The following is a 21,359-nucleotide window of genomic DNA, read 5'->3' on the forward strand; positions in this document are numbered from 1 at the left end:
TCAGGCCAGCCATTCGGAATAAGTGAGGCAATCAGTCAGAACCTGCATAAACAAATGACTCCCATTTTACATGGTAGACGAGAAGATGGAGAGAGCTAATGCAAATGAGAAAACACATCCATCTACAGATTTACACACACACACACACATGCACATGAAAGGTGCTTTGCACTAAATATCTACCATCCCCACTGTGCTGTCATTTTTTTTTTACCTGTGTCTCAACCCATTACTCCCTTTTGCTTGCATCAGTAAACGAAGCACATCACAGCCTAATTGTCCTTATTCACCTGTAAAATGTTAATACCCCCCCCCCACTTCTACATTGTATGTTCCATTCTTAAACACAAGTTTCTTTGCCTTCTCATTTCACTATCAGGTTTCTGCCAACTGTCTTCAAAAACTGCACGAAACAAACATAAAGCCTAAAACATAAAGATATTTGTATGATTTGGGACATTCAGCTTTCCATTCACAATGGCTGCTGTAGCGTAGTAGGTGCTGCTGCCCCTGTGGGGGAGTGGGGTTCAGCTCTTGTCTGGGGAAGTGCTCTGTGCTATACCAGTAAGAGCCCTTGGCTTAGAATCTTAACAGTTGCTCTGGCTAAGAGTGTCTGCCAAACCAGTCAAATGTAAATATTCGTGTATAGTTAACATCCATATTGCAGAATATGTCCTTATGACACCTTTATACTTGCATAAAGTAGATTATGGCCTTTATACATGCATAAAGCTTTAATCCAGAGAGCTTCTGGACATCGCAGAGTTGTACTGCAGTCAACATGTATATTTCTTCAGTGTACTGTGATATTCCTGCATAATGAAACCTGGGTGATCACGGCTCAGATTTCAGCTACACGGTTAGTGCATCGGAGCAGTTCCGGTGAAATTAGCAATAGAAAACAATTACGGCTATGAAACTTTATTCAACACTCTGTCTCTTAGGACACCTGGATAGAGAAGACAGGACATTTCAGGACGTGTAGTTTGTCACATGGCCATGTCCTCATTTCCCGCGTCGAATAACTTTTCTAAGAAGCGTCGGCTGCAGCCATGACAACGATGTTTGAAAATGGGAGGACGGACGCCACCCAAGACTCCTGCTAATTCAAGGATACGTCTGAGAGCTTTCAGATGTACTGTAGAACTCGATCTCCACTCTGTAAGTTCACAGATAATGAAACATTACTGCTTTTCTTTACCGGAGCCCCATTTAGCGAGCTAGCTAACTGTTTTGTAGCTCTTGAGGAGATTTGCTGCTAGCTAGCTAGGTAGCGTTAGCTAACTTGCTAACTTCCTCATTAGTTTACTAGTGGCTAGATAGTTGGTGAGTGAAATTTTTAGTTTGTAGTTTTAGATTTCTTTTGTTACAAGATTGTAGATTTTTTTTTTTTTTTTTACATTACGCCAAAAGATATTTCTGCTCGAGGAAATGCGCTTTTATACAAACAACGCATCCGTGCGGAAAAGTGTCGGGAAAAGACATTTCTGCTCGAGGAAACGCATTTGTCGTTGAAACAGCGAAGCCCTTAAACAGACTCGTACATAGTAAACCATCACCAGCCATTCTGGGAGGCCTCGCCGTGCTCGCCTCTGATTGGCCCGCTTCTCAGGTCAGTCCCGATGGACCACAGCGGGCCCACGCCCTGCAACATGGGCGCGAGTGCACTATTTCCGTGGCCCGGTTTGAAGCTCCACACGTGTGCCCCTGACGAAAGCGGTTGTTCTTGACCGCATGAGTCGTATGCGATGCGCTGGCATCGCTCTGATGCTTTCCGATAAGCTGATGCGCTAAGACCGTGGCAGAGGTTTTCGGTGTACCCTTTCCCAGGTGCACTGTCCTCCGCCCCTAACGGGCAGCTGAAACACAAGCTCAGTGGGCTTGCGGCCAAACATGAGAAGAGTTGAAGTGAAGTCCTGTGGGGTAGAGCAGCACTCCAGTAGGACCAGGGGAAGAGGATGGTCCCAGTCCCGCATTGCTGTGAGGTGATGGTGAGCCGAGTGGCGAACTCCACAAACACGTTGATCTGTGTATAGAGTGGTGGTGTCCGAATCTTCTGGATACGCATCTGGTTGCAGACCTCAGTCAACACTTTTGACTTTTAGTTGCAACTCCTAGTCACAGTGGAGCTCCTCAGACATTCCAAACCAGCAGAAGAACTACTCAGCCAGCCGGTAGTCCCGTGCCCAGCGTGAACACCGTTTTCCCTGGTGTCTGGGCTGAGTGTCCGCTCCGTCACCGACGATGGTCAGTGAGGGTGCTGCTCATGTGCACTGCCTGCGGACTTCGGGCCGACGCACGTTCACCTTCTCCAGAGCCAGTGGCTTTCACACTGCCTCGATCATAAGGCCAGCATTTCATCCAAACAAGTATGCACGTATCCTGTATCCTGTGTAGGCCTGTATCACGCACCAGGCTCAGATACCCCACAACATCCTGAAGCCACTTTCTCCATTACATGTCCATCCAGCTGCCAGCGACAGACTTCATTTGAATGGTCGTTGCTTCCCCAGCCATCATGAGTGCGTTCCGCAGCGTGGGGACACACGCCTGGTCATAGCAGCAGCACCGACAAGCTGGTGTCCACGAGGAAGTGATCTGTTTCCCACTCATGCTGCACTCAGTCTAAAGTTTGCAGTGGCAGAGATCTTGTTAGCGATGGTGAGCATTGTTCTGTCTGGCAGATGCTTGGCCTACTCCTCTGCTGCAGTTGTAAGTCTTTGAGCAGTAAAGTAAACCAGCAGAACGGGTACACCAGAATAGGGAAATGGGCGGCAGATCGCTAAGACGGGGCACACCACAACAACAGGAGACACTAACACGTTAATTAAGCAAAAGACACGACTACACGTATCCCATCACACACAAGTCTGCTATTTACAACATTTAATTTAAACTAAATAAAGTCTGTGGAGAAGTACACGGCATTCTGGGAGTCCTTGACATGTTCCTCTCCACTCTCATGATTAGCCCACTTCATAAATCCAGTGGCTGATGTCATAGTATTAACACTCACTGCATATATTCATTTCAATAAATATTTCAGCTCGGCAGTTCAAATAGGCATGGATTATTAGAGGCTTGTTTCTTGAGTTCACAAAGAATTTTCTTCCCATAAATTCTGTATTACTTTTTAAACTTTTAATTGCTTTTATTTTGAAATGGCTGTTTTGTTTTATCCTATTTAAGTCTATTGCATATTCTGCATTTGTAATGTTCCATGTGCTCGCCAGACCAGTTCATTGTCTCGTTTGTAATATTGCTGGACAAACTGGTTCTGGTTCTAGATCACTTGTCCAGGGGTCGTGTTACCATCACAGGAGGATGTTTACATAAGTGTCCGAATAATGGGGCAGTACCACAAGACAAAGTGTGTGCCTTCTACCTTTCCTCTCCTGCTACAGGAAAAGATGGTGTTTATGAAGGTAATGTGGAGCAAATGTACAAATTTACACAGCAAACACTTACATTCATCAGTTTTATAGATAGATATACACCCACACATACAGATCTAGACCTAGTATTGATTCATGTTGTTATATAAACACTAACTAAGCTTGACAGCGAGCTGATGTAGGATAGTGAATTCGGCAAAACGTACTTGCATTCTGCATTTTTTTTACATTTTTGGATTTAGCAGAGCCATGGTGACTTAGAAAAAACTTAGAAATCAACTTACAAAAGTACTTTTCTCTCTGAATCTCTTCCTCCCCCACAGAAATTCGCAGAAGCAGTTGACCCCGGTGATGTAGCTGATCATCTGGAGAGTAAGAGCTGGTTGGGGCTGTGTTCACTTCTCTGCTGCTTTCTCATATACACCCGATCGATAAACTAATAAACACTCCTACACGTTTTTGTTTCCCTGCAGATGATACAACCTGTTTCGAGCTCATTCAGCTTATCCCACCAGGTAGAGATCGTCTGGTCCAGCTTGGCCGTTCCAAGTCATTGAATTGTAACTCAATCCCAGGTTTAGATTGACTGTTCCACACTGTTGCTGTTGACTCATCCTCAAACATCCAGGCCACTTATCATCGGATGCAGTTCACTGGTTTTTCCTTGTTCTTGCTTTAATGGCAGTAAATTTGATTACGATAGTAATCCCATCCAAATGCAGCATCAGTGTTGGTTATAATTACCATTGTCAGTAGTAATTACTGGGAACCCCAGAGAGTTGTTTGTAAATAAGGTTTCTGTGTCCAGGAGTGGGATTGCTGCTTCATATGAATATGCATGAATCCACATGAATATGCATGACTTCAATGATGATGCCCAGCTGCCAACAGCATGCGATTAGGCTTTTTGATATCCTCCCCCTACACTGAAGGCATTCTGAGCTATAGATGCTACTGACTGTCTGAGGCTTTTTCTGTATGGGAAAAAAAAAAAAAAAAAAACTTTGTGAAGCTGTGTTGACAACAACCTGATCCACTACAACTGAAAAGGGCAGAGTTAGCATGAAATGTTCACTTCCACCAAAGAGGGAACCACGTTGTGCCTTTTTTGACTGCCTACCAGAGGGAGAAGTTCTAGCTACCCTTGAGGAGAACACCAGAGACTTCCTCTACCCGAGCCTGAGACTGACCCCCCACACCACTGGTTCACAGAGAGAGATTCTGATGAAGAAATCCGTCTCCTTCCCGGTGTGTATCTCTTCCGCTCACTGTGCTATCATATCTTTGATGCATCTTAAAAGCCAGTGCCATCTTCCTGCTATTTGCTTGAGGACATAGATTGTTTGGGCAAATTGATCTGCCAAGAGTGTCATTATCTTCCCTTGCCCTCTGTATTTTCATCATTTTAAAAGTTTGTTTTCTTTCTTTCTCTCTCTCTCTCTCCCTCAAGGGGATCTCTCCCAGAGTTGAATTTTCGACCACATCCGTTATTGAGGAGTGTGATTTGAAGCGTAGCCAGTCAGCCATCTCAGTGAGTCCTGTGCTCTGTGTTCCGTTTTATTCTCATTACGCCGATTAAGTGAAGACTGTGTCACGTTTAATGACATGGGCTTTAGCCGTCGTAAGGGGACCGAGCTGAGCTTTGTTTTCGTTTTCATTTGTGGCGGTGCGTCCAGGCCGCGTATAACCGCATTTTAAAGGCTAGTGCATGCTGTTGGTTTTGCCACTGTACTGGTATTGTGCAACAGTAGGCCTACATGGGCGGTTCAAGTGTTAACACTTCTCATTCATTTCTGCGTTCTTTCCTGTGTTTTATAGGGTTTTTTTGTAACTTTTTATTCTTGTTTTTAGATTACTGAAAAACAAGTGACTGCAGAATCATGATTCTGCCCATGGCGTTTATTATGAAGCCCATTGATTTTAATGTATAATGCAAGGAAGATGAGAGAAAAGTGCCTTTTGAGAGACACTGACAAAATGATATGGTGCCTCAGATAGAATAGCTCTGTCAGTCAGCCTAATTGTCTCCCCTATATATCTCTCATCTCTTTGGCTCCTGACATCTCAGTGGTTTAACAGCACTTTTAAAGACGGGCTTTTCCTGTGCAGTTAATTACACAGTGCTAGATCAGAGGGATTGATACCCAGCTCCTTAGACATCTCCTTTTATTTGTTTTGTTTGGAAAAACAGATGGTCTATCAGCGCTTGATTTGTAGATTCTCCTTTAGCTTTTCCATGACTGTGTCCTTTGCATAAAGGGCAATGTGAACACAACTGCATAAAATTTCCATTTTAATGTCTTAAATGGAGAATACCCTCTGCATCTCGCACAGGTCTGTCACGTTAGCGATGCTATCAGTTTTAGCAGTGTAATGGGTTGGGATATGTGTATCCTTGAACAGGGCTTTTAGGAGGCCGACTGCATCAAAGTAAAGTGCTCATCCATTTATCAGAAAGCTCAAAGACTATAACAGCACCCCCGGAAAACTGCTTTAATTCCAAAGTCAATTTTCTTAGTGCGGGGAAAAAACATTAACAATATACAACAGACAATGCCAGGAAAGCTAGAGACAGGAAGTGTAAAGTTCATAGTCATAATCCAGAATGGATATTAATGACCCAGTGACTGCTGCTTACGTGCACTGGGTGTCAGGAATTCCTTTCTACTATAAATGGATACTGATTACATCTTGCAGCTTCTCGTCACATGTGATAAAGCCGTTCAGGGGAAGGTTTGTGTCGACTCCTTTCTGACTGATGATTGTGTAGACTGTGAATACAGAGTTCCCCTTTCTCTCTCACTGTCCTTTACAGTCTCTCGGACGTCCGTCTAGTCCGGCGTGACCTGTCACCTTTCCAGGGTCTGTTAATGTGCGAGTGCCGGCTTTGTGGACGCCACTGGTTTGGACCCAGCACGGCATGCTTTTAAATGGGCTTTCTCCATGTGATTTGCACACATTTGAACAGGGCTGGTTTCTGCTTTAATGAGCTACTTGTGGTGCCGGCTTTGTCGTTTCAAGGGCATGTGACTTTATCTTCTGTTACCAACACCAGCAGAGCCACTAATCACATCAGACAAGCTGGGCTCGGGTTTTAAACTGAACTCTTTGAGCCTTGGCCGAAAAGGAGAGAATAGGAAAGACAAAGAAGGAAAATACAATGAAGGGAAGAGAGTGACTTAGTTTAATTTGATTAGATCTCTTCTCTTCAAATGGCAAAATCTCTATCAGGGTTTATTTCTCTGCTTTTTAATTTATTTGTTTATTTTTTTTAAATTACTTCATATGCCTGAATTTTCCAATTAGCATTTAAATTATCTTTGTTTTGTTTTTTTACATCCATGTAATGCCATTATCATATTAGTCTGAAACCGACCATCAAATGCAATTAACATTTTTAAAAATGTATTTATCTAAGCTCCGCCTGCAGGAACCCAGTTATTGGCGCTCAGAATTATGTTAGACCAGATTAGAGTTATTGGAGTAATTTGCCTGCAAAGGTGAGATTGGAACCCAGAGAGAAGGTTTACATTAGGCTGCCTATGTTTGGGTTGACCTGGTTAAGGCACTTTGCTGTGAATTAAAGGTTGAAAAATCAAAGTAATGACTAGTCTTTTGAGATACACAGGTGTTACCCATCCATCTTTTGTGCCGCTGATGCACGTAGTGGGTTTGATGGCTATGACTGCATCTGTGCATTTGCGAGCATATGTTTGAACACACAAATAGTACATACATCAAAAGTCAGAGTGTTTATTTGCATTGAAATGGGTACTCATCGCACTTACATCTGCAAATTCAAAGGCAAAGAGACAGTTCAGTGATGTGTGTTTCTTATCTCCGTTTCTAGCTGTGCTGCCCTTCTCCCGGTAAACCCTGCCGCGCGAGGGCAAGCCCCAGGGCCGAAGAGAGGCCCAGACCGAGCTTAGCAGCGCCGTGCGGTTATCAGAGGCCCACGGCAGCCTCGCTGAGCCGCTGCCCATCGCCCTACACCCACCGCAGGATGTGCCAGCTCTCGGAGATCACCAGGCAGCGCCTCAGCCAGCTGCAGCTCGGCCCCTATACCTTCAGGAAGGAGACCACCCCCCAGCCTCCGTTTGTGGTAGTGCTGTGCTCTTCTGTTTTCCAGGGAGGGACCAGGGGGTGGGGGGCGCTATAGATGCCAAAGCAAGAGCACACCAGCTAAAGCACCAGCAAACGTCAGCGGGCCAACCCCGAATTCCAAGCCTATTCTGTAACCATTGTTTTTGTTGTGGTGGTGTCTGCTTGTTTTTCTTTGTTACTTGGATCATTTGATGCTCTCGGTTCTTAGAGTGTCATGTTATTATTTTGGGTTTTGCATTATCACTCTGAAGGTGTAAAAAGCTGAGATGTTGGTGAGTGAGTTTTTGCGTTAGTCATGTCTCCAACACATTCTGTCAGCGAGGTGTAGGAAGATTGCCCGTCCTCCTGATTGCATCTCAGTGTTTTCACTAAAACGCAAAGTCCTGGGGTGTAAATATCAAAGCTGTCATGCAAACCTTGTGATACCAGCATGGCATTTTCTGTTCCTGGATCTTTGGGAGGAGCCTTCTCACAGGAAGTCCTTGGGTCACCATTATCCTAAGTAAATAAGAGACCATGATCAACAAATACTCGCTCTCTAGCTTGTCAAATTAGCTCAAATATATTACAGGTGTCCAAGCAAAGTCAGAATAGCTGCTTGTATGAAAGCGAAAGGACTGCTTCATTAGATGCCATCATGTTGTGGTTGTTAAATTGCAGTAGCAGTGCTTTAATTGTCTAGATGTGTAGAGGAAGGCCAGACACAGAGGCACCTGAACTGAGTTGACTGGGCGAAAAGAATTCACTCTGCCTCTGAAAGTTTCTCTCCTCTAACCTTGCACATGAAGCGATTAACTCCAGAATGAAAAGCAAACTCAAGTGAATAAATAATGCCCCTGTGTCAATGAAGTACTGCTTGGCATCTCCTTCACCTGCTAAAACAGTCTACACGGTATTTGTCTTTTTAAACAGGGACTTAACATCTGATTGCTTCCTGTGTTTGCAGGTTCCTTGTAGTCCAAACTCTTTGCTGATTGAAGCCCCTACATCTCCTGCTCTTCTGGCTTCACCCAAGAGAAGCGCCGTCCACCAGACATCCGGGAGTCCTGCTGCAGACTTTACAGGTTCAGACATATAGACTGTGTGCTCTTTTGCCTTGCGTTTTTTGTTTTTTGTGTGTGTGTGTGTGTGTGTTTGTTTTGTTTCACATCTGAAAATAAGATGCTTTAAAAACACATTTCGTGGACCTCACTATGCACACTCACTGAGCACGATGCAGTTTCTCCACGTGAAGGCGCTATGTAAGAGTGGGTCATTGTATCGGTGACGCTGTTTATCTTGCGTGTCTTGGATATATGCTGGGGGCTTTAGGAGAACTGCACAGAAAGGGCAATGTGTCTTACTTCACTTTGTTTTCTTTGCCGCTCATTCTTCAAGGACTTTATCGAAGTTCTTATTTTAAATCCCTAGACCCTGCACTTTGTGGGAGCTTCAGGTCAAAACCTTTTCAGGTAAATTACATATAATTGCAAATTAAACCACATCATAACTTCATGTAGGCAAAAATAGCTCCTCTCCACCTGCAGGAAGGAGGTCATTCTCGGGGTGGATGCCATATATCCCCTGAAAGAGCGTGTGCACGATTACCCAGAAGTCCCCCTCGGTGTAAGACCCCTGCTGCCTACTCCACCCCAGTGCCCGGCGGCCACGGAGACCAGAGCCCCCTGCTGAGCCGCTCCTCGCTCAGACAGAGGTAAGATTAACATCAGCTTCCCAGCTGCGCGCCCGTCTGCGCTCCGCTCACAGCTAACACACGATAATGGAATGTCTGTTTTTCCCTCGGAAGCACCACACTGTTCTCCCAGTGACCCAGAGCTGCTGCATTTACCACTTAAAGTGATCCGCTTGCTATGGTGGACAGCTTTGTTCACTGCACTAAAAAGTTGGTTATTTGCTAACTTGCCAGATTGATTATGCTTTCTGGCATCATCTATTTGTTTTGTTAAGTATGATCAATAGTGATTGTTTTGTTGGTTTCAGAGAACTCTAATATTATGCACACATAGAATAAGATGGTTCTATATAGTGGATAAAAAATATAGGTTTCATTAGGTTAAGGGTAGTTATGGCTGTTATTAGTATTTCAATATTAATACACTAGGGCTGCGCTACATGACAGTATATTGTGTGATGGTAGAAAAATGTCTTATTGTCTATTTTTACAACAGTACATTGCAGTTACTCACATGGAATCTTCTTAAAAAATAAAAATAAAAATAATATATAAATAAATAAAACTACTTCTTGAATTCACAGAAAATGTGCTACATTGTGATCATTGTGAGCTACATTGTGTGTCATTACCTGGACGTGTAATGAGCTGTAGCAGGTTATGAGATTTTGGTCATATTGCATAGCCCTTGTTAACATCTTATGTAATCACACTCTGTCTTTCTGTGTCTGTATGTCTTTCTGTCTATCCACAATCTTTATTAGTTATCTTTATTCAGTCTGTATCAAGATATAACCTCAAATCCCCTGATCATACTGACCTGCTTTCATTCATTCATTTTAAAATTTTTAGTTTCTTTTTTTAGGGTGGGCGCATCGTAAAAAGTCATGTGTCAATATCTCCATAACGATGAAAAAGGCCAGATCTATTCAAATATAGTTAAAATCTGCACAACATATCAGGGGTCCAATTTCAAACATTTTGAGGGTGGGTGATATTTTCAATCTCTGTTCAGAATTGGAAAAACCATGACACAAAACCATGGTGACAGTTTGTAGCTGGTTTCCTCTTTGGAAGTGGGTATGTGGAACCTACTGTAGTGTTGAGATGTGATCACGTAAGCATTAACATGCAGCAGTTTAGATGTGCTTCATAAAAGCATGATCTTCTGCTGGCTGGTGCATGAATGGAGATTCCACTCTGAAGATATGATGTGAAGACCCTGAGATTGCACATTGCACATTCCCACACTGAGACTACAGAGCAGGCTCCATGCTGTCTCCAGCTACAGCAGCTACAGCAGCCACATTCCCACACTGAGACTACAGAGCAGGCTCCTAGCTGTCTCCAGCTACAGCAGCCACATTCCCACACTGAGACTACAGAGCAGGCTCCACGCTGTCTCCAGCTACAGCAGCCACATTCCCACACTGAGACTACAGAGCAGGCTCCACGCTGTCTCCAGCTACAGCAGCCACATTCCCACACTGAGACTACAGAGCAGGCTCCACGCTGTCTCCAGCTACAGCAGCCACATTCCCACACTGAGACTACAGAGCAGGCTCCACGCTGTCTCCAGCTACAGCAGCCACATTCCCACACTGAGACTACAGAGCAGGCTCCACGCTGTCTCCAGCTACAGCAGCCACATTCCCACACTGAGACTACAGAGCAGGCTCCACGCTGTCTCCAGCTACAGCAGCCACATTCCCACACTGAGACTACAGAGCAGGCTCCACGCTGTCTCCAGCTACAGCAGCCACATTCCCACACTGAGACTACAGAGCAGGCTCCACGCTGTCTCCAGCTACAGCAGCCACATTCCCACACTGAGACTACAGAGCAGGCTCCACGCTGTCTCCAGCTACAGCAGCCACATTCCCACACTGAGACTACAGAGCAGGCTCCACGCTGTCTCCAGCTACAGCAGCCACATTCCCACACTGAGACTACAGAGCAGGCTCCACGCTGTCTCCAGCTACAGCAGCCACATTCCCACACTGAGACTACAGAGCAGGCTCCACGCTGTCTCCAGCTACAGCAGCCACATTCCCACACTGAGACTACAGAGCAGGCTCCACGCTGTCTCCAGCTACAGCAGCTACAGCAGCCACATTCCCACACTGAGACTACAGAGCAGGCTCCACGCTGTCTCCAGCTACAGCAGCTACAGCAGCCACATTCCCACACTGAGACTACAGAGCAGGCTCCACGCTGTCTCCAGCTACAGCAGCCACATTCCCACACTGAGACTACAGAGCAGGCTCCACACAAACTGTATCCAAAAACTTTGCTGTTGTTTTTCGTACCCATCACCACCAAATGATGCTTGTCCACATTTCACATATTTTAATCATCAGGTTTGTTAAAGTAATGTTGCCAATTGAGCAGGTTTTCAGGGGCCCTTCTGAACTGTCTGTGGTGATCCAAAGCTGTCATTTTTCATGCCTCATGAAGCATTTTCCCACCCTCTTCTAAAATCTATATTTTTGTGTTTTTCTTTCTTCAGCTTACATATGGATAGTAAATAAACAGAAAGGTCTACCTTATGGTGTGTCCCCTATGAATTTCCAATTATGTGATATTGACTAAATGTGGAGCTCATAAGAGCAAAGAAAATAAAACAATCTATAGTTTGATTTTTGACGACACACACGATGAACCTACTCCTACAGCTTCAAATGATGAAATCTGATGTCCGGTCATGTTTGTTCATTACTTAAAAGAAAAAGACGAAAATCCCTGAGAAAACAAGGGGAAAGGCTATTGATTGTCTTTCTGCAAGATCTAATGCGTCTGACCCTGCGCACAGTTTAATAAATTCTGAGAGACCCTTGTCATTGATCTGAACAACAGCCTGCTAAACCAGCAAATGTTTGTTTGTTTGCCTCTCTCTCTCTCTCTTTCTCTCTCTCTCTCACACACACACACACACACACACACACACACACACACACACACACATATATCCCCTCCTGCAGGGACAGGAGCAAACATTTAAAATCAATAGACAATTTTAAAGCCAGGAGTAAATTGGAGAGTAAATAGCAGGAAATGTGTGATACTTTTGTCTGGATTGAAAGCATGACCGGAGTCAGAGGGCTGCAGATTACGGCTGGCTCGGTAGATTCAGCCAATGAGAGAGCAGGCACGTCTTTTGGAAGCCTTTGATGGGAAGTGAAATGATGCCTTGTGAAGTTCAGTCCGTCCCCACTGCACTTGTTGGCTTGTCGTGTGCTAATCAGCGGTCCCAGCCAACTGTCTGAAGCACAGCACGCATTAGGTCCATTACAGTTAAAAACCTCTGAGAGGTACAACCTCTCATCTAAATTTAATAGTGTGGAGGGGTTTTTTTATTTTGGTTTTTTTTTTTTTTTTTCTTTCATTGCTTCTTAATAAAAAGCCAAACTGTCAGGCTGGGCTCTGCCCTGTAAGTGTCCTCCTAGGTCCATGTGTTGAAAGAAACCTCTGAAGCAGCATACTAGATTTTCCCCTCATACATTTGTCCATGGGCTTTTTAAATCACATTTTGTGTGCAGCATTAGGCGCACAATATGCGCACGATTTCAGCATTAATGAGACGTGCTTAAATGTGTTTGTGCATGCGCGTGATTTATCTTCACGGGCTCAGTGGAACATGTTTCAAATGTTTGTTGTGATATCCAATGTCCCTACTTTTGTCCCACAGCACAGACTAGTGTTCACAGTTGGTATTACATGATGGTAGTGATTTTTGCTTTGTTTTTTAATCTCCTACACATTGAACATTAGTAGAATATGTTCAGTAGCTCTTAACAGTTCATTTTACTAATTTGTGATTGGAAATGACTAAACCTATTAGCCATAGCTGCTGTGTCAGAAGAAACCCAAACTCCACACATACATACATACATACATACACACATACATACGTACATACACACACTCAAGGACTAGAAATCCAGCAGGTGACTTTATCTCTGTGCAGGTTCCAGGACCCCTCAAGCCCCTCCCAGTGGGAGCGGATCCATAGCCGAGTTCAGAGGATTTTGCGCACTCACTCCACTCGCTGCAAACTCTCATTTGTAAGTAGCCCCTGGTTCTGTCCCAGCTGAACCTGAATGCTACATGAACCTGTAGTACTTTTATGTTTGGGCCCTGCGCGTCAGCGCAGCAAGCTCCCAATAAACCCTGTGTTTGACTGCTCTGAAGTTTCATGTGATGCATTTTACATGAGCCTGTTTGGTAGGAAATTTATACTCCAGTCAAGGTACAGACTAAAAAAGAATGAATTTAGACTCGGTTAAATGCACCATTGCCTCGGAACAATTTGCATGTGCGTTTCAGTGACGTGCCAAACCTGGGTTCTCCATAGCTTGCTACTTCCTGTTCCTGAACTGTCATCACTTGGCCCTCTTCCTCCTGCTTTTTAGTATCTTACATTTTCTGTGAAGTTTCTCTCTATCCACTGTCTGCTTCAAGTGGCATTTAACAATTTCGACTGAAATCCGCTAGTGAGAGGACGGGTTCCAGAGGAGGACGGGTTCCCCTCCTTAGTCCAGCTCAACTCGGGGCCTCATCCTCGTGCCATTCTGAGGAGTTTTTCCAGACTCCTTAGTGGAATGGACCTGGATTTTGGTCCAGCTGCTTTGTGACAATGTTCTGTCCAAACTGATTAAGTGAATTGGAAGGATAGATTCGATCGATCGATCTATAACCTATCTATCTATCTAGAACCTACCAATCCATCTATCTATCTGTCTATGTAATGAATTCCTAGCACACTAATGGAGTAATCACCTTCTGTGCTTGTCCATGTGTCCCCTTCATCCTTTATAACCCGTTGAGTTTCTTGTCTTATGGGGAGCTACAGCACTGTTCAAACAGTTCAGCTTTGAAACGCATCACGTCCCCCATTCTAGTCGCTGGGATGCCGTTGCGAAGCTGAAGCAAAATCATGCTAATTACTCTAAACCCCCCTCCAAACTCCCTGAAACATTGTGTGAAGCTGTCTTTATAAACTCAACTTTTCATATGAGAGAGATGGAAACACAGCTGCCTGCAAGGCTAAGCAGGGAACTGTATAGTACACTAAAATCCAAAAAAATGAAATGAGAATTTATTATAAGAATATTAATCAAGCTGATAAAAATCTCTCTTTGCCACAAATGGCATCGTGGAAGGTGAACCACCTACTTAAGCTGTGTCCCTCATTCCATGAATAAAAAGGGGGAGGACTGGTGGTGTCTCTGTTTGTCTGCAGGAGGAGCCACGTGAGAGAGGAGGAGCCAGTCAGAACCCACCTGCTCCCTCCTGCTACGACTCCGTGTGTGGCAGCCAGACACAGCTTGCCAGGTAAACACAGCCGTACAACCATCAGTCCAGTTTACACTCAAAATTACACAGCACAAATCGCCATGGCACACAATGACCACACAGGCTTATTGGTTCTCATCACATTTTATAGAGATTGAGTTTTTATAGAGAGAGATTTATAGACTCTATAGGAATAGCTAAAACTGTTTACATAAGGTTCTAGGCATTCCAAATTGTGCTTTGGTATGTTTGTTGCCAAGTTGTTCACCTTATAGTTTTATGCTAACTCAGTTCCTTATCATGAGCTTCAACCATAAGAATCATTCATAAAAGATAAATGGTACTATTATGTGCTTTCAGCTTTACAAAGTTAGACATTCACAAATTGTAGAGCTTGAAGTTCTTGTAGCCAGCCCCACCGTGCTTGGAACAGTCCATAAGAAGGAGCTGAATCACATCGAGTAGGTGGCTGCCTTTAACCTAAGAGAGCAACCACTCACGTCCATACTTAACACCAATCTAAAATACTTGAATGTGCATAATCACTATTTGGTCTATTTCAAAACCTCTACTGAGTAAAATATTAAGTTAGTTTGGGATAAATCCAGCCTGTGATGGCATCGTAGTGCTGGGTCTCTTTTTACTCAAGTTTTCCCATGAGCAGGAGCTACTCCTCCTCTTAACACAGCCAGGAAGAGCAGTGCAAGTGACATTTATTTTTTAGTGTCGCACTGACCTGATAAGCAATTTTCCAAACTGCAGCTAGGCAGGGTGGGAAAGACTAGCTAGAGCGGTCCTGGAGCACTAACGCTAAGAGAACACATCACCTCTACCTTCGGGATGAGAGCAGAACTGTAGCCCAGGGCAAGAACCTGACCAAACCTTTGTTTATTTGTAAAAAGAAGTGACCAAATGCTTAACTCCAAACTTATACATCTTTAAAGACTCAAAGGATGAATGCTTATCCAGTTCTTTTATTTGATAAATGTGTTTGGTGTTAGATGAATGGAGGAAAATCTATTTTGTTAATGTTACTCACTTCGAAAAGACTGTATTTGATTTGGTGTTTATGTTGCAGAGTTGTTCTAGGAGAGCCATGTGTTCATTTAGATAACGGAACATTCTGGACCAACAAAGCTGCCAAGTACAGTGGAAAGCCCCACCGTGCAGTGTTTGAGGACAGCCTTGGCAAAATCTACAAGAACCTCTATAGAAAAGCATCATCAAGTCATAGTGACTCACAAAGCATCTGGACCCAGTGACTAATCTGCGATGGCTAGACCATGCCGTTGTGCCAGTGCATTTCTAAGCCCTCTCCAATTAAAACCTAAAGCCAGGCAAGGGCTGTGTGTGTGGGTAGGACCTTGTTCCATGTACTGATGAGAATCATGAAAATTACCTGCCACTTCAAGGAAAGCTTCCTTCAGTGTGATAAGTCAGTCAGTTTTTTGAACAAAAGATAAAATGCAGAGACCCATGAGAGGATTGTATGATTTATTGTTGATGCAGGCAGTGAGATCTGGTCTTACAAAATGAGAGCTCTTCTGTCATTCTCTGGCTTCCTCCCACACTGGTGGAACAAAATCTTCTTCATTCAGAGAAACAACACAAATGATATTCTTGCCATTTTACAGCCCAATTTATTTTTTTAAAAGCTATGCATTACAGTTTTTTGTAAAATACCAATACCCCAAATTGTTACTTCTTGTATTAAAAATCTGTCAGAAAAGATACATAATTTTGTTCAAAGTAATTCAAACTGCACTGTGCAGTAGGTTAACATGGTTACCCTCAATAGTAAAACTGATCTTACATCATTTCTTTTTATTAACTTTATGCTTCTTCCTGTTCATCCTTCCAGCGGCCTCTGCTGCTTTCTCTACCATGATCTCCTGGTATTTCTTCTTGTTATAGCTGAAGAGGTGAAACAGGATATTGTGATGTACAGCTCTAATCTCCAGTAAAGTTAAGTTACTAAACGGTGACTCCACATGCAGAGCTTATCTAAAATCAGCTTCAGCAGTACAGCACCACCAAGACCATACGACCACAAATCCAAAACAAACTGGTGGAAGGGGTCAAAAGCACAACCTAAACAATACCTTCTGAACTCTGCATCAGCCAGCAATTCTTCCATGATGGTTCTCTTCCGCTGCTTCTTCGGGATTCTGGAATGATAGAAGTCTGCTGGGCTATCAACCACCGTGCCAACCTACAGAAGGGAAAAGGTCATTTTAGATAACTGGAGCAAGTCAAGATTGTGTATATAGTTGAGACACTTGTACAAAAGGCAGAAATTTGGTTGCAAAAAAATTAATTTACTACTGATATACAGCATTTGTCGGATTTTGCAGAAAAAATAATGTATGCAGTAAACAGGCAAGAGAAGTTCTGGGTGAGCTGTGACCTGGAAGTATTTGGGGAGTCCCTCTCTGTCGTTCTTCTTGTAAAAGCGCTTGGGGTCCATCGCTGAGCGCATCTGTAGTGCCTTGAGGTCATTCCTCAGTTCCTCTGTTAATTCGGGGGCTTGCATATTGAACCAGCCCTCCCCTGTGGTCTTAGCCTTCTCCTCCTAAGCATGGAAGTTTATTTTAATTTTTGCACTGGGCATATCCAGTGATTTTGCATAATACCATCTCAGGAGCTCAGGTGCACAAATGCCAGTTGTCAGGAGACATTCGTAACAGAGGAACAAAACACAGCTCACCTTGCGCTTCAGTTTAGCTGCGCGTTTCGATTCCTTGTATGGTGGTACAGTATCCTTCTTTTCAAAGTCAGCAACAATGACACTCTTCTTCAACAACTGCAAAATGCAAAAGGAACATTGAGATTTATCCAGTGCAAGTCAGGTACATTCCACAAATCAATCGACTTTTCAGTCTCAGAGTGGTTTTTCAGTTGCTGCAGTAAGTAAAGAAAGTATTAAGTTTTGATTTTAATAAAGTGGGCTTTTTTTTTTTAACCTCTAGTTTTCTCCCAGCTTGGTAATAAAAGTATGCAATAGCAGTGGGTACTCATCACACAGCAGAACTACTAGTGGTAGGACCAACATCAGCCTGTGTCTTCCAAAACAAACTTTCAACCGCTCCTTTCCTACCATTTACATTTATGGCATTTAGCTGACACTTAATCCAGAGAGACTTACAACTATAGCTGAGTACAATTGAGCAATTGAGCATTAAGGGCCTTGCTCAGGGCCCCAACAGTGGCAACTTGGAACTAGTCATGCACCTCATCAACTCAGCTACCACTGCCCTAGCATGATTTTCCTGATCATGGCACAAGAGGGACCTTGATGTTTACCAATGATAACCATGTGCCATTGAACAGCCAGTGGCACAGATGGGACTAAGCCTGAATCAGTGTTTTAGGGTGCACGTAGACCTCCGTAATCATGCAGCCTTCAAACATTATCAGTGTTCACATTAATGCCTTCAATCCTATTAGAATCAAAAGTTGATTACCTGTTCCTGATTCTTCTGGTCCTTCAGCTTTTTTAAGTTATTAGAGACAGACTTTGATTTGCTACCATCAAAACTGATGTATAATCCACCAAGCTGCTTCACTTTCAGACCTGGATCAATGGAACTGGACAACTCTGTACTGTAAGAAAGCAGGGGAGAGATGAAACGGGTTATCAGTCAAGTAAAACAGGCATTTCTTTGGGGAACTACTAAGGGGAAACATTCTTACACTGCTGGCTTTCTGGTAGTGAAGAGTGCTTGTGAGTCTTCGTCATCCTCATCATCATCATCATCTCCCTCGTCATCAACAAACTCCTCTTCATCATGAGCTTTAAGATCAGTATGGTCATCCTCTTTGTGGGGTGTGCCCTCAAGGTAGTACTTCTCACAAGGTTGAAACCCAGGGTGTGTGTCGATAACAAACAGCCCGTTATTGTGTGGTGGGTCTGCTTCCCCCGATGTGCCTGGCTGATTCTTGTCAAAGCACACCTCTTCAGCCTCACTGTCATAGTGTCCAGCATCCTCCTCATCACTCTCATCCTCGCTGCTGTCTAACAAACTGGGCCTTCCCTTCACGGGTGCTGTCTTGAGATTTTGAGTATCTGAGCTACAAGAGGGTTCTTCTGCCGCAGTCTGTGCTGGGCCCGGATCTTCATCGTTAGTCCGGTCTTCAGACTTGTGACTGACGGCATCTGCTGAGCTGTCCATGCCCATGTGCTGTTCTACCTCCGTTTCTTGTTCTTCATTTTCAAGCTTTTGACCTGATGTGTCACTGTGTATTACTGTATGATCAGCATGGGTCTTCTGAGCCACAAGTTCACCTAGGACCTCTGCAACCTCTTCACTATTCCTCTCACTGTTCTCAGCTAGTTCTGAAAGGTCTTGGTCTACTCTACTAGCAATATCCTGCGCCAACAACTCCATTTTGTCCTCTGCCATCTCCATTTTCTCTACTGGTTCATTTAACACCTTCAGAATTTCAGCTGACTGAGAACTTTGCAATTGAGGCTGGGTTCCTGCAAACTTCTCACAATCCTCTGTGACTCCATCATTCTCATTCTTTTCTTGTCTTTCGGTGCTGTGGTTCTCCTCCACACACTCGGTCTCTTGCCTGCTCTCAGATGCACCCACCTCTGCCCCTGCACTGCTACCAACAGTATCCCCTCTGTCAAACCTTTCAGCATTATGCCCTTTAGTGTCCTCAGAAATCAAGTGTTCCTGATTAGCACTAACAGCTTTATTGGCTTCTTCATCCTCAGTGTCCTCGACATCCTCCCCGTCAGACACAGCTAGACTTGCAGGGTGGAAGGGCACATCCACAGGGGTGTCAGTCTCGTCTCCCTCACTCTTCTTACTCTCCATGTCTACATGCTCAGAGGCCACGGGAGGCGCATCAAGCACATCATCCGGGACTCTCATTTTGCTTCTTGTTCTGCTGCTAGCTGAGCCATTTCGGCTACTGTAGGGGGTGCCCTTCCTCCTAAGAGAGCACGGGCTATCAACGGAACTGTAGCCAGTTACTACTGATTCCAAATCAGAATCACAAACGTAAGCTTTACTGCGAGTGAGTCTCCAGGGGCTCATGCTAGGGCCAGACGTGCAGCCCTCAGAGTCATATGGCTGGTTCTCATCCGCAGGTCTCGCCTCGTCTCTGCTTCTTAAGGTCCCGCTGGACCCAGAAGAAACAGAAGCTTTAGTAGTTTCACCCTGATCCAAGTGGATGGGAATGGGCTCCGTGGGCCTCACTCTTCTGTTGCGTGTGGATCTGCGCACAGTGGATCCCTCGGGACCAGACACAGCAGAGGACAAGTCAGCCTCCAAAGGGTTTGCTTCTTTTGGGGGAACGGCGGTCTTCCTGCGGCTCCTGGTGATCATCTGAGTTTCCATAACTTTGGATAGAGATGCCACAGAGCTGCATGACTCTGCCTCGGACGGACAGTTGTCCTGGGAGGTGGTAGACTCTGTAAGTTTCTTCTGGCTTCTCTTGGCCCGGCTCGTCTTGCCAACAAGAGCTGAAGAACAGGAATCCTTTTCAGATTCCTCCTGTTTCGCCGAGGCCACAGTTCTCTCATGGGCCGCCGCTCTCCTACTGGTCCTAGGAGTCAGTTTGGTGCCAACGATAGCCAGGATGCCTGATCCCACAGAACAGCAAGACTCAGAATCAGACACATCTGCTTCATGTGTGGAGTCCGTCAGACCACATTTGGAGCGTTTGGACTCTCGTCTGGGTAGGCTTGCTGGTTCAGACAGGGCTTTGCTCTGCTCTTCTGAATTCTTTTGCTGAGACGCATCCCTTGTTATTAGTGTTCTTCGTCTTGTTACCCTGGTGGTTGGAGTTGCCTCCTGTTAAAATAAAGAAAAAGAATAATCAAATAAACAATCAAACAAAAACAAAAAAAAAGCCAAATGCCACTGAAAGATGAAGATGCTTGTCAAATGAAAATCAACAAAGCTGACAACTTGAGATGTACAAATGGTTCATGAACCTGACACGGTCATCTGATGAGCCTATCGTGCCGGTAACAAACTGACATAGCAGCAAGCAAAGAAAAAGTACTGAGGAGGACTAGTCTACCCATAGGGTTGCTTTCTGTGTCACAGATAACTAGCTGCCTACATTCAGTACATTCCCAAGATAAAACTGTTGATTTATTAACAGGGTCTGCATAGGTCACCAGTCATCTACACACAGACTTACAGGCATGGACGCTTTTCAACGCTTAGCTTGTAAGCCTGTAAGTCAGGACCATCATATCACACCGCATCACAGATATGTAAACTAGGTTAGCCATCCGAGAGAGCTAACGTTAGTGTTCTACTGCGCAAACCCATGCTTGGTAACTGCAAAGCTTTTACTTTAAATTTATTTATTTATTTAACAAGAACACACAATAACCATTATGTCAGGATTTTAAAAATGTGCCAGAAGGCTAATGATCATCTGCAGTCACTGGGTAAGTTGATGTTGAGAAATACAAACGCACTTTTTACACCAGCAGAGCAATCACAAAGTATCAATAAAGTACAAGAATTCAAGGCTTGTGGTTACCCATATTCCTAGATAATGGCTTTAAAATACATTAAGGACCACTGGGACAGGGGCCTGACTTAGATGTTTCCCTCTAGTCACTATAACCAGTTCATCGCAGTAATGAACCAGCCAGCTAACCTGGCTCCGTTAGCTGAGCAGCTAACACAATTTACTAGCTAGCCGTCTACTTCACTGCATTCCAGGTTGTTTTTCTGGGCTGTACATCTACTACCATGGAACGAGTTGGTGAAAATGCTGCAAATGACACAAATTGGCTACGCCATACCGTCACCAGCACGTTGTCACTCCTTTGCGCCGCAGAGCCCGAGCACACCCCGCTCCTGGTGGCCACCATCTTACCGCGGAACACGTGCGTAGATCAGCGTTTTTAACACGTG

General features: G+C 44.3%; 2 protein-coding genes across 3 annotated transcripts; one reads left to right on the forward strand and one right to left on the reverse strand.

Annotated features, from left to right (window-relative positions):
* The first annotated feature begins 883 nt into the window (after positions 1 to 883).
* spata6 (spermatogenesis associated 6) lies at positions 884 to 16,283 on the forward strand. The gene is made up of 13 exons (XM_027001361.2): positions 884 to 1,161; positions 3,288 to 3,425; positions 3,719 to 3,767; positions 3,869 to 3,910; positions 4,519 to 4,643; positions 4,846 to 4,926; positions 7,246 to 7,497; positions 8,446 to 8,563; positions 8,910 to 8,950; positions 9,026 to 9,192; positions 13,139 to 13,235; positions 14,414 to 14,505; positions 15,545 to 16,283. The coding sequence occupies exons 1-13, from the start codon at positions 1,072 to 1,074 to the stop codon at positions 15,726 to 15,728; spliced, it is 1,476 nt and encodes a 491-aa protein (XP_026857162.2). The 5' UTR covers positions 884 to 1,071; the 3' UTR covers positions 15,729 to 16,283.
* Positions 15,944 to 21,354, reverse strand: dnttip2 (deoxynucleotidyltransferase, terminal, interacting protein 2). 2 transcript variants are annotated; one of them, XM_027001359.2, is made up of 8 exons: positions 21,248 to 21,354; positions 18,160 to 20,273; positions 17,931 to 18,069; positions 17,174 to 17,269; positions 16,874 to 17,038; positions 16,569 to 16,678; positions 16,280 to 16,380; positions 15,944 to 16,036 (listed from the first exon to the last, which is right to left on the reverse strand). In XM_027001359.2, the coding sequence occupies exons 1-7, from the start codon at positions 21,314 to 21,316 to the stop codon at positions 16,281 to 16,283; spliced, it is 2,793 nt and encodes a 930-aa protein (XP_026857160.2). In that variant the 5' UTR covers positions 21,317 to 21,354; the 3' UTR covers positions 15,944 to 16,036; position 16,280. The 2 variants fall into 2 exon arrangements, with proteins under 2 accessions (XP_026857160.2, XP_026857159.2); XM_027001358.2 differs by having other exon boundaries at positions 15,944 to 16,054.
* Between the last annotated feature and the right edge of the window lie 5 nt (positions 21,355 to 21,359).

The sequence above is a fragment of the Electrophorus electricus genome, chromosome 23, assembly GCF_013358815.1.
Source record: "Electrophorus electricus isolate fEleEle1 chromosome 23, fEleEle1.pri, whole genome shotgun sequence".
Lineage (NCBI taxonomy): Eukaryota > Metazoa > Chordata > Actinopteri > Gymnotiformes > Gymnotidae > Electrophorus > Electrophorus electricus.